At 39.0% G+C, this 13439-nt stretch overlaps 1 protein-coding gene across 3 annotated transcripts in view; it reads right to left on the bottom strand.

Moving 5' to 3' along the window:
• The window catches only part of TMEM131L (transmembrane 131 like), a 168362-nt gene that overhangs the window by 74577 nt on the left and 80346 nt on the right, over positions 1 to 13439 (bottom strand). For 2 of the 3 annotated variants that reach the window (XM_008000032.3, XM_008000033.3), the window contains exons 4-7: positions 11122 to 11190; positions 5369 to 5492; positions 4161 to 4277; positions 2901 to 3011 (exon numbers count right to left, since the gene is read on the bottom strand). In XM_008000032.3, the coding sequence (XP_007998223.1) occupies positions 2901 to 3011; positions 4161 to 4277; positions 5369 to 5492; positions 11122 to 11190 (421 nt within the window). The remainder of the gene's footprint in view (positions 1 to 2900; positions 3012 to 4160; positions 4278 to 5368; positions 5493 to 11121; positions 11191 to 13439) is intronic. The other variant, XM_008000034.3, reaches the window with a different exon arrangement.

Genomic DNA, 13439 nt, shown 5'->3' with positions numbered 1-13439 from the left:
GCTAATGGGATTGTAAAATGATGCAACCACTTTAGAAAACAGTTTTACAGCCCCTCAAAATGTTAAACATGGAATTACCATATGACGCAGCAAGATTCCACTCCTAAGTATACACCTAAGAGAAAAGATATGAAAGATACGTCCACACAAACTTACACAAGAATGTTCATAGCAACATTATTCATAATAGCCAGAGTAGAAACAACACAAATGTACACCAATTGATGAATGCTTATGCAAAATGTGGCATGTCCTACAGTGTATATTATTTGCAATAAAAAGGAATGAAAGAAGGGGACGGGGGGAGGGATAGCATTAGGAGATATACCTAATGTAAATGAGTTAATGGGTGCAGCACACCAACATGGCACGTGTATACATATGTAACAAGCCTGCATATTGTACATGTGTACCCTAGAACTTAAAGTGTAATAATTTAAAAAATTAAAAAAAAAAAAGAAAAATATCATTCCATGGTTACCACCGTATTGTTTTCACATGGGTAAAACATCCTCTGCAATCATTTATCAATTAAAATATTTTTAACCAAAAAAAAAAAAAAAAAAAAAGAATGAAAGACATGGATGAAACTGAAAACATGCTAAGGGCAAGATACCAATCACAAAAGACCATACATTTCATTTATCTAAGATGTTCAAAATAGACAAATCTTTAAAGACAGAAAATAAGAGACTGAGGCAATGAAAATGTTCTAAAATTAGACAGTGATTGTGATGGCTGCACAACTTTGGATATACTAAAACTCACTGAATGGTACACGTTAAGTGGGCGGACTTTGTGGTATGTGAATTGTATTTCATAACATTGTTTACAAAATAAATTTTAAAAATAAAAAAAAGAAAAGAAACAGAGTTTGGTATCTTCTGAAGCAGAAACAAAGACCAAGAAAAGCCGAGGCACTGCCAAGGTAGGCTACAGCACAGGGAGCCACAGAAACTTGGCCTGTGAGGACAGCCCCAGAGCTACCTCAGGCCAAAACTCCACTCAACCACTGCTTCCCAGGTGAGGTGCAGGGAGTACAACAGGAAGCCCAATCAGACTCCATTCCATGGGTGATGGAAAGGATGGTGAAGCAATTACATCATGTGGGTATGTGATTATTTAATGGAGATAAGTATGGGAGTGGTAGTCTAGATAAGTATGGGAGCAGAAATTAGGATGGAGAGAGAGGCAAAAGTCCCCGAAGAGCTCAAGCGTAAATTGAAAAAGGAAGGATGAAATAAGGGTTAATTTGGAGAAAAGTTGGAGGCAGAGGTTGAGAACATTGCAGACACAAGGGACCTGTGGCAGGAGGGAAAATGGCATTGCACAAGTGAGCAGGGGAAGGCTCTTGTGGCCATGAGGTAGAGACCAAGACCGGGTGGTGAGCAACATGGCTGAAGACAGACAGCAGCCAGACCACACAGGCCTTACAGCCATAAGCAGGATTTGGTTTAAATTCTAAGACCTATGGGAATGCACTGAAGGTTTTCAAGCAGGGGACTAATGTGGTCCAACTTGAATTTTTGGGAAAGAGGTAGGAAGGAACCAGAGTAGATCCTGGCAGTTAATGAGATACTATCAGTTGGCCAACAGAGAGATGAGGATGGCCTCAGTGTGGTAAAGGGCAGTGGGCGTCATGAGAAGTACGCAGTATCTGCCAGGCCAGGGGGATGAGATAATGGGTGAGTTGTTCTAGCTCTCTAGGAGGCCTGCAGAATCAGTTTCCTCTCTCCCTTCATTCCACTTACCCTTACATTAACCCCCAATAACTAAGGTACTCTGAATACTTGTGTCTCTTCCAATACTTAGATCTCCACTGATGAGGCATCTGGCCCTCCAAAAATGCAAGCCACAGCACATCAGTATCAGTCTCCTGCTTAAAACCTTTCAACACATCCCCCCTGGTTTTAGGATTTAAACCAATTACACATTTGCAAATTAAAAGAAGTCTTCCTTAAAATTCTTCAAGGAGGGGTTTTTCAGTTTTATAAAAATAAAATTATTATTTAAAATCCCTAAGAATTATGTATTTAGTGATAAAGATCCCAGATATAATCCTAGAGGTAAATTAATTTGGTTTTTCTCCCCAACTGGAATGTAAGCTCTATGCAGATACAAACTGTATACCAAGGCCTGGCACAATGTAGAGGCTCAAGAGAACTGCTGAATGAATGAAAGCTCCAGGTACTAAAGGTACTGGTTACAAACTCTAAGCAATGTTCTTTATTTACCAATCAGAAAGAAGAGGTAAGTTTCATAATATGTGGGTTCAAGAGTTTTTCTCAATTATAAAATTATTCAGTTACAAGGAAATACAGATAATCAAAGGGAAAAAGTAGCCAACCCTATAAAATGATTCATGAAATGTATATTAAAAGAATTTTAACTTATCATTATACATCTACCACAACATCAGAAATAGTTTTTCCCATTACAGGACATCCTTAGGCGCCTGTCATTACTCGTGACTATGGGCGCTGTCTCCCTGAAAAGCAACCTGGTAAGATTTCACAAGCTCTACAAAATGGTTCACAGTCTTTAACTAAAGTCTCTCTCCTCTTTATGAAACATGCCCCAAGGAAACAGAGGATTCAGAAGGAAAATTAAAGAAACTTATAAAACAGGTATATGGCCTAATGGTAATAACAGTGAAAAACCAGGAAACATTTTAAAAGACCAACAGTAAGATTAAGCAAACTATGGAATATCAACACTGTGGCCTCCACAGTTGTTCAAAAGGAGTTACATGGAATCCAGTGATATTTTACATATGTATTTCTATATAATTTTTTCAAAAAGCAGAAAATAGTAAAAACAAACAAACAAAAAAAAACAATTCTGAGAGGGTTACAAAGCTTGGCGGCCACTAGCATTCAAAGTAAATCTATTAAAATGACCTGCATTTGTGACAGCTGAATGCTCTGGACCTTCGGAAGCAGAAAATAAGTATTTGGTAGCTGCTTTGCAGACCCTTCTGTAGAGATTCTACGAGTGCCAATTCCAGATACCTGCAGAAAAAGAGAGAGAGAATTGCTCCTTTGTTAGAGTTTTAAAACACATTTGCCATAATGCTAAAGCACATCTCCAAAGGAAATCTGTATTCATCACTATGGCCTACAAGACTCTACTAATCCAATTACTATATTTATCTTTGTCTACAAAAAACACAGCTGAATGCTGGCTGGGCACGGTGGCTCACGCGTAATCCCAACACTTTGCGAGGTCCAGGCAGGTGAATCATTTGAGGACAGGAGTTTGAGACCAGGCTGGCCAACATGGTGAAACCTCATCTCTGCTAAAAATACAAAAATTAGCCAGGCAGTGGTGGGAGGCTGAGGCAGGAGAATAGCTTGTGCCTGGGAGGTGGTTACAGTGAGCCGAGATCACGCCACTGCACTCCAGCCTGGACAACAAAGTGAGACCCTGTCTCAAAAAATAAACAAACAAACAAACAAACAGATACAGAATGCTATATTTAAGCTGAATGTTCCTTACTGTAGCAAATCTGTTCACAAGTAGGCAACTCCTCTGATATGGGACCTCTTTAATGGAATGCAGTAAGAACCACAAAAATTACTGATCTGAACTTAAATTACTTGATGCCACATCTTGTTAAATGCCACATCAGGTACCATTTAAGGTAAAGATTCCTATTTCTGAGAATAGCAACAAGATTCTTCAAGCTCCCTTCGTGGTACTTTGATATGAATAGTGAGCTCCCTTGGAACCAGCCTCCAAGCACACAATCAATGTCTCCTAATCAGAAATATTCCTGAGCCAAGGAGGGAAGGTAGGCAAAATCACTAGAGACTGTCCTTAGAGCGCCTCCTTCTGAATGCCTGTGAGGTGAGAGCCGTGAGTTTTGAAAGCCTTCTGTATTTTATGATGAGAAACTGTGAGAGAGATTTCTTTGCTTTGTTTTAGTATCCTCCAAAGATCCACAGTAGGGCTACAGCTGTGTTGTCAGTAGGAAAGACAGCCAACTGTGGCACGTCAGGCAGAAAAGGGTGCACGCTGATGATTTTAACATCACTAATAGTCTTATATTTTAACGACATAAGCCAGGTGACAACATTTCCAAGTCTTTTTAAAAATATCCCCACCCCTACAGTTAAGTCACCAACCAAATTATATGACAAAAGGAAAAAGTTACTCACATGATAGGAAAGGACTCCATACGAAGAGGTATTAATAAATAAGGAACTTTCAATGCTTCCTTCTTCAGTAGGTAAAAAAATAATTCTGAAGGAAGTTTTCCCCATTGCTGGAATTACCTGAAAGAAAGGTCCCCAGTCAGCCATTTGGAATGGCCCCCTTTGAAAAACTGTCTTTCACAGACTTTCTTTTTTTGACAATTTCTGTTAACAGACATTTGCATATTGTGCACCCTTGATTTATCAGTATCATGAATCCATAAGAATCCCCAAACTGATCAGCATCCAACTATCCGCTCTTACATATCTGCTATATCTAAGAGGATACAGCAAAGAATATTACCACTGACTCAGGACGAGTCCTTTCGCTTCAGACTGGAGCTGTGAGGCTCACACCTTTCCTTCCCCTCCTCTTCCACCCCCACAGGTCCAACTGTCTTTAGCTAACACAGTTCTATCTCTACTTAAATATAGACAATAACCAATGTGCAAACATGTTGGTATGTAATAAAAATCAGGAACAAGGTTTATCCAGACAGACTGTCACAAACCAAATATTGGGCTTCCCCTTACAACACGTCCTTAGTCCCAGTATTCTTTTAAGTACATAATATCAGGCAGACATAGTAAGCAAAACAAATAAAAGCCTACTAGCAATCAGGATCTTCATTAAACATTAAAGACCACTGAAATTAAAACTATTAGAAGACTAAGTTGGAGCTCTGTGTTATGGTGCCAATCAGCTTTACAAGGAGCCATTCACTATACCTTGCAGTCCTGCATTTAGAAAGGAGACCTAACTTTCCTAGCAGGTTGGAGAGATGGAAGAGGTCTCAACTATAAACTTACATTAGTTACTAAATGCCTCAGAGTTTGTAGTCATTTCAAGACAAGTAATATAAACTTTCCCTAGTCACAATAAAGCCACGTTAAATATACATACATTACCACACAGCTGAGAGTCTTCAAACTCCTCCCCAACGCCCCCCCCCCCCCACCTCCCCCGGCCCCAGTAGATATCAAGAGTCACTAAAACTATAAAAATGAGCAACTGGAAAAGTAAATGCTAAGGTAAACACACAGGAGGAAAAGGTTTGGGTGGCAGAAAAAGGGGGAGACGGGGAGCAGAAAGTAAAAACTTCAGGCCAAAGAAAGCAAGAAAATCTGGCAGCCTGCCACGGCATAGTTTCCAGGAGTCCATCAACACCCACCCTGCAGGGAACAGGCGGCACATGGAAATGTCCAGCAGCTGCAAACACCGAATTCACCACAACCTCTCTGTCCCTACTAGGGTTGTAAGCATGGAGAATCTTTGCTGCAGGATGTCCCAGGAACCTAGGAGGAGAAACAAAGAGAAAAATCAATGTACTGTGTGGTTATAAATATTACTATACATAGGTATGTATTATTATACATATACACACACATATTTTTAAACCCAGAAAGCTGTTGCTGTTCATCACAAAGTTAAATTATCCAATCACGCTGGATTCAATTCCCGACAGCCAAAAGTCATAAAACAAAAAACAACTTCATTTTATAAGGCTTAGGCCAATCCACAGTAGCACTCCACTGGTTTTCGTGTTAGAAAAATTTAACCCATTTAGGCCACTAAAATGCTTGCCAAAAAAAAAAAAGAAAAACATATAGGCAACTCACTGGCACTTCTCGGACTTGGGTCTCTAAATTCAAATGAAAATATGTTTAGGTAAGAAACTGTACTCACAGAAAAACCCAATTTTTCTTAGGGTTATGTTTTCTGAGTAAGAGAGACTTTTTGGGGAGGTATGTATTTTCAACTCACAAAGAGATGTTATTTTATTAGGTCTTATAAAAGGAAAACTTAATTATGGCTAAAGGCCATTCTTTTGAGAAAACTGAAAATCCTGCAGCAGCACTTTGCAGCAGAGGTTCTTGTCCATTTAAATTAGGAGCCTTTCCAAAAAACTCTGATGAAAGCTCTGGCTCCTCCCTCCACAAACATACACTTACAAAAAGTTTCATACACAGCTTCAAAACCTTCCATAAACCTCAGAGTAAAATCCCTGCTCCGTGGCAAATACATTAATTCATGAAGGCCTTGATGCCAATTCTTTTCGGCAGTAACTCTCCACCTACGATGTCTCAGCTCTGATAAAGGAATTGCCAAGAGGAAAGGAGCTGGGCTCTGGCCCACCTGCCTGGAGCCACCTACAATGCTCCCTCTAATCACTTAACTCTGATTCCTACTGCTCAAGACCAAATTCAGTCTTGTTCACATTATGTTGCAATGAACAGAGAGCCAGCAAAAATTTCACTAAAGTCATTTCTTCAGTTTTAATATCTTCAGTGGCAGAGAGAGCCAAATATACAGCTCTCATTAGGATGGCCTAGAAATAAAATTATATTCTAATTTAAGCTGAATGAATTATATCTATAATTGGAATAAAATCAGAAAAATATCAGCATAATGAATGAAAATTCATTCATTATGCTGATATTTTTCTGATTTTATTCCAATTTCTAAGATATTAAAAATGTATCCTTTAGGAAAAATGAAATGGATGTTGCTTTTCTTATATACAATGAGATCTCCAAAATACTATGTTACTACCATCAAATCCTTAGAATTTTTCTTTCGGCTTTCACCCTTACTTTTAATCACTAGTCTTAACGAAAGGTTTAATATATCCAATGTGTATTTCAAAATGCAGTTCTTCACATCCCATTACAAATAAAATACCACATCAATGTGATTAAAATCCTGATTTTTCAAAGTGTTCTTAAGTAACACCATTTTTAAAAAAAATGTTCAACACTACCATACACATAAAGGGTCACTTCAGAAAAGCCTTACCTCAGAGCACTGGGCTCGTATCTGCCTTTCTTCCCCCAATTAAAATTAAATAAATAAGGACTTCTGTGGTTTGGGGTTTTAAGTAAATAATATCAATCATCAAAGTTATTAATACTTATCCTCAAAGCTTTATATGCCATTTACATAATTTAAATACAAGGTTTCTAAGAATACAAATGTCTACCAGAGAAATACATGAGAAAATAAGAATGCAAAATGGCAATGCTACAGAGCCAGTGATTGCACTACCAGAAGTCTCTCCAGGACCTAAGAGAGAATGCTAGCTGAAGCCTAGTCACCACTGTGCTATTTTTATTCTATTTTTTAGATTCTATTTTTAAAAGTGTTATGAGGATATAAATTTCCTTCACTAGTGACAACTGGAAGATACTCTGTTAATTTAACACTACAAAAGAATGATTAAAATCTCTATGAATGATTAGCACTTTTTATCTTAGGACCAGCAGAATATTAACCCTTCACATAAGCCCTAAGAAGCAGGCAGATGGCAACCGAGTAACAAGATCCCGATTTTACACCCCCCAGGAAAATCAAAGCTATGAAGAGGGCTGGGATTTGCTCAAGGCCAACATCAAAATAAACCACAGCAAAAGCTGAACTGGGACAGTGAAGAAATCAGGAGGAGAACCCTCAGGCCAAAGTTTTACTCTAATGCCTATAAATTAAACCATTTGTCAGACATAAGGTAAAACTCAACTAACCTTAAATGTGTTCTAATTTAGGCTAAAGTTTGTTCTGAGTTTAACTTCAGCAAAATAACTAATTCTCATAATCATATTCCAGATCTCACTAATAAGAAAAATAGCATCATGAATGCCCTTAGAAATCAGAAGATTTATTCTACTTCTAGTGAAATGACCTTGAGCAAACTGCATTCCTTCTCAGCAACAAATCTATGAACACATTTGTAGTACACGCTCAAACACAACAATACACACAGACTCAGATAATGCCTGTCTTCACTGGACTGATATGAAACCCAAATGACAAGAGACATGATTACACTTTGGGAGCCATAAAGTATTATATAAAGGTAACTAAGTCCTCCAAAGGTGATTCCATCTAAAAATCAGAAATCCTTTCAAATCAAAGACTTCCAGCATTCTCTCAGCATGTGTCTAGCTATTAGGACCAGAGATTAATGTATATTGCTAATTAACAAATGTGTATAATATACAATCGGCTCTCCATATCTGCAGATTCAACCAACCTTGATTGAAAGTATTTGAGGGGGGGAAAAAAACAAAAATAACAATACAAAAAAAAAGAGATAGTGTAACAACTATTTACACAGTATTTACACTGTATTAGTCATTATAAGTAAACTAGAATTTTTCTGTTTGTTTTTGTCAAACAAAAAAACTCTGTCATCCAGGCTGGAGTACACTCTGTCATCCAGGCTGGAATACAGTGGCATGATCATAGCTCACAGTAACCTTGAACTCCTGGACTCAAGTGATCCTCCTGCTTCAGCCTCGTGAGTAGCTGGAAGTACGGGTGTGCACCACCATGCTTAATTTTTTAAAAATTTTTTATAGAGACAGGGTCTCACAGTGTTGCCCAGGCTGGTCTCGAACTCTTGGCCTCAAGTGATCCTTCTGCCTCAGTCTCCCAAAGTGCTGGGATTACAGGCATAAACCACCGTGCCCGGCCTCTAGAGACAATCTAAAGTATATGGGAGGTTGTATATAAATAATATGCCAAGGACTTGAGCATCCTTAGCTTTTGGTTTCCATGAGCCTCCTGGATCCGATCCCATATGGATAACAAGGGACAAGTGTAAACATACCCCCATGGGCATCGACTATAGGATTTTGTTATGTTACTGAAGAGCAAATATTTCAGACAGCCAGGATCCTATGAACTGGAATTACTATCCTAATAGCTATACTTACTACTACCGCTATTCTATCTACCAATCTATAACATATATTCTTTAAAGTAGGTCCTGAATCAAAATTTCTTTTCACAATAAAGCCTTTTTCTTTTTTTTTTTTTGAGACAGTCTCCCTCTGTCACCCAGGCTGGAACTCGGTGGCATGATGATCTTGGCTCACTGCAACCTCTGCCTCTCAGGCTCAAGAAACTCTTGTGCCTCAACCTCCCAAGTAGCTGGGATTACAGGCGCTCACCACTATGTCCGGCTAATTTTTGTATTTTTAGTAGAGTCAGGGGTTTTGCCATGTTGGCCAGGCTGGTCTCGAACTCCTGAGCTCAAGTGATCCGCCCACCCCGGACTCCCAGAGTGCTGGGATTACAGGAGTGAGCTACCGCACTCAGCCTCACAATAAAGCTTTTTCACAAAAGTACAGCACCCTCTCAGAATTTAAAATCAATGAGGTTATGGTAAATTCAGCTTATTTATATTGTCAACTAAACTACTAAACATTCAGCTTCTATTAAACTTTCTTTACATAAGAGTAAAAATATAAAAAATCAAAAAAGCAGAAACCTAGAATTTTATAAAGTTGGCAAACTCCCAGTTTTCTCTTCTTCCCTTTATAGAATCTTTTTCTAAAAAGCTCAACATGGTCCTTTTAAATTTCAAGTTCAGGACAGGTGCAGTGGCTCATGCCTGTAATCCCAGCACTCTGGGAGGCCAAGGAGGGCATATCACTTGAGGTCAGGAGTTTGAGACTAGCCTGGCCAACATGGCAAAACACTGTCTCTACTAAAAACACAAAAATTACAGGCATGGTGGTGGGCACCCGTAGTTCCAGCTATTCAGGAGGCTGAGGCAGAAGAATCGTTTGAACCCAAGAGGCGGAGGCTGCAGTGAGCCGAGACTGCGCTACTTGCACTCCAGTCTGGGTGACAATGCAAGACTCCGTCTCAAAAAAAAAAAAAAAAAAAAAAAAAATTCCAGGTTCATTCTCCTTCACTGCAGCTCTAACATTTTGATAATTAGAAAGGAATGTAAAGCAAGTAATCCAGATGCATAAAGGAGGGCACACCAGGAGCCCACCCTAACCCAGCCCAGATGCTCTCCTATGGCCACGGTTATTTCATTCACAAAACTGTGCTTGTCACTCAAAAGGCTCTTCATGAAATTGAAGTGTTGTTTGCCAGTCCCGGAAACAAGCAGCGCTTTTACCCCTCACTCTTGAAACTACTAATTAGAAGTTCTATCTTTTCAATGCAGCTATATTCTGCATCCAGGAAGCTTAACACTTGAAGATTCAAACTTTATCACAGACAGCAAGAGTCTTTATGTTGCCTGATTTCCACAGCGTCACCCTTCCTTAATTTTTCCAGGTTCCCAAGTTAGGCCTTCAACTGACACTGAGATTACACTGTCTTCATCTTGTGGTTCTTTACATGATACTGTAAAGTCATTACAGCTTATGCATTGCCTTCCCCAACTTGAGTCTCCAAAGTCTTAATCCTAACAACTGTAAGCATGGTGCAATTTTGAATCCAGAAGGCACAACAAGAAGTAAAATCAAGTGAGTAAATCAATCTAGTGTACAAAAATTCAGAGACCATCAATATTTAGAGTTTTTCATTATAAAATAACCAGATGTGTTTTGGAAAAAAAAACATTGACATCTTATTAAATTCCAATCACTATAAAATATTAAAAGGTATACTTATTAAAAATTAAAGAAGGCTGGGTGCAGTGACTCACGTAATCCCAGCACTTTGGGAGGCCAAGGTGGGCGAATCACGAGGTCAGGAGATCGAGACCATCCTGGCTAACACGGTAGAACCCCATCTCTACTAAAAATACAAAAAATTAGCCAGGCGTGGTGGCGGACACCTGTGATCCCAGCAACTCGGGAGGCTGAGGCAGGGGAATGGCGTGAACCTGGGAGGCGGAGCTTGCAGTGAGCCGAGATCAGGCCACTGCACTCCAGCCTGGGTGACAGAGCAAGACTCCATCTCAAAAAAAAAAAAAAAAGAAAAAGAAAAAAATTAAAGAAAGGGCTAAAACAATTCTTGCACTCTCCTTTTCACAAAAATGTTTCTCTTAACACGTCTCAGGATCAATATCTCTTCATATTATCAATATACCTAAAATGCAACATTATACATATATATAAAAAAAATCCTGAAAATAAATAGTATATATAAAATGAGTTTTAATTATAAAGAAAAGATACTTACTGTATTCCAAAATCTAAAACTGATGGCTGAAAATGTAAGCCTTTTCCACCAAATAGTTTGTCCGAGAAGCTAAAAAAAGAAGAGATTGACTTTGTTGTAGTTTTAACATTTAAATGCTGAGATATAATGTACTTAGACCAATGACTCCCAGTGCATGAGATATAATTTTACTCCCTTATAGATTTTAAACGATAAAATTGAATTATTAGAAGTCCAGTATAATTCTAGAGTTGTAAAACTTAAGATAATCTAAGATTATGGCTAGAACTTCATATCAAATGTACAGATTTTACAAGCATTCAGACAGAAATAGAGATGGATTTAATTTGTAACAGCCTTCATTTCTGGGTGAAGTTGGATGACATGGCTATTTTCATAAACCCTAAATCAGGAAATCACATACAAGTAAAGTTGGCCTGGGGGAGGGGACTGTGGCCTCTGACTTTGTTAAGACTTCTTGTAACAGGCAAGGACTGTGTCGCATAGCTGGTGAGGCTGCAAGCATCACAAGCCTGCATAAGAATAACAATCGTATAGAATCTCACATGGCAGGTTGTTAATCATCACTATGATTTCATTTTCCTTCATGGTCAAAAGGCACAAATCAATATAGCAGAAAAACATATCAAACATTTTAAAAACATGTAAAAGAAAACCATAATAAAGATACATGACATATAAACATACTTAAAAACATAAAATACAAAATATACATATGAGTATCAAAAAACTATCAACCTCCATAATGACATTTTAAAAGCTGTAATAATCTAAAGATGTTTAACTGAAGAAGCTCCTAAAGGTAACATGAACAACTGTTTTCAAAGACTGGAACAAGCTTTCCAAAATAGAATCTTTTTGGCCGGAGGTGGTGGCTCATGCCTGTAATTCCAGCACTTTGAGAGGCCAAGGCAGGCAGATCACTTGAGCCCAGGAGTTTGAGAGCAGTCTGGGCAACACAGTGAGATCCTATCTCTACTAAAAAATTTTAAAAATTAGCCAGGCATAGTGGCATATGCCTGTAGTCCCAACTACTCTGGAGGTTGAGGCAGGAGGACTGCTTGAGCCCAGGAGTTCGAGCTTGCAGTAAGCTGTGATAGCACCACTGCACTCCAGACTGGGTGACAGAGCAAGACCATTTTTGAGACCTGTCTCAAAAATAAGTAAGTAAATAGAATCTTTCCATTTTCTCCTCCCGCCCAGCAGCCACTGACCAAGCTGGTTCAAAGGCTGGTCCAGGAGTGGAAATCTGACTTTTAAACCTGCTGGCCAATACGCTTTCTGACCTTTCAGCAACTCCCTCTCCAAGGCCCCACTTTTCTTGAAGGTACAAACAATGCAGAGACCTGAGAACCCTTCCAAAGTCCTTGTCTCACAGGAAGAATCTAGTTGCAATCTTTTCTTCCTCCCTGCACTTTCTGCCTTTATCTAAGTTTCTCTTTCTCTATCCTCTCTCCATTATAGTCTGTTTGTACCTCCTTTATTCTATCTCCAGCCCCAGCTGTATTAACAATAAAGTGATGCCTTGGGCTCCATCTGCCTAACTCTTGTCAATCTCTTCACTTGGTTTGAACATGGTCAGAGAAGAGGTATGCTATTTACTCAAACCCTAAAAGACCAACACTAATTCTACAACTGGCTTGCAGAGAAGTTGCCTCCGGATATGATGTGAAGAACCACAGGTGGTAACGAAGGTGAGGAGGTACTCACAGCAGACCTACCACAGGGACCCCACTCCAGACGGAGCTGGCCAGGCTCAGTATTTCAGGAAAAAAAAAAACAAAAAACAAAAAAACAGGCAACTTCATGTACCAAAAATAATCTTGAGAAAAGTCAGGCTACTGCATAGGACAAAGTAATTAATGACAGTCTTCTTTCTGTCTTGTGCGCTGAAAAGTGAATTTGCCATCAGATTTTATACGACTTCCACATGAACAGATGAGGTTTGGAGGATTTAAGTAATTCACCCAAGGTCACATAGCTACGAAAAGGCAGAGCCCAAATTCCAATCCAGATCTGTGGAAGTGGGAAACATAAGCCCTGCCAAGTTCAGGCATTGTATGACCTATCCAAGGAACCGGTGCAGTCTGGCCTGCTGGTGAGGGCTTAGGAAGCAGAGCACTCCAGGCCATGGCCATCACCTTCCAGCCCTGAGAGTATTAGTCACTTAACCTCTCTCAAATCCTAACCTTATTATTATCTGTAAAATGGAAACGATCTACCCCATAGTTATCATGAGAATAAAATGAAATAAGATGAGATAAAATGATGTGCCAAATATGAAGCAAAGTCTTCATTAAGGTCAATAAATATTAGCT

Source organism: Chlorocebus sabaeus, chromosome 7, assembly GCF_047675955.1.
Source record: "Chlorocebus sabaeus isolate Y175 chromosome 7, mChlSab1.0.hap1, whole genome shotgun sequence".
Taxonomy (NCBI): Eukaryota; Metazoa; Chordata; class Mammalia; order Primates; family Cercopithecidae; genus Chlorocebus; species Chlorocebus sabaeus.
The sequence above is the reverse complement of the archived record's forward strand: the minus strand, read 5'-3'. Positions and strand labels throughout refer to the sequence as shown.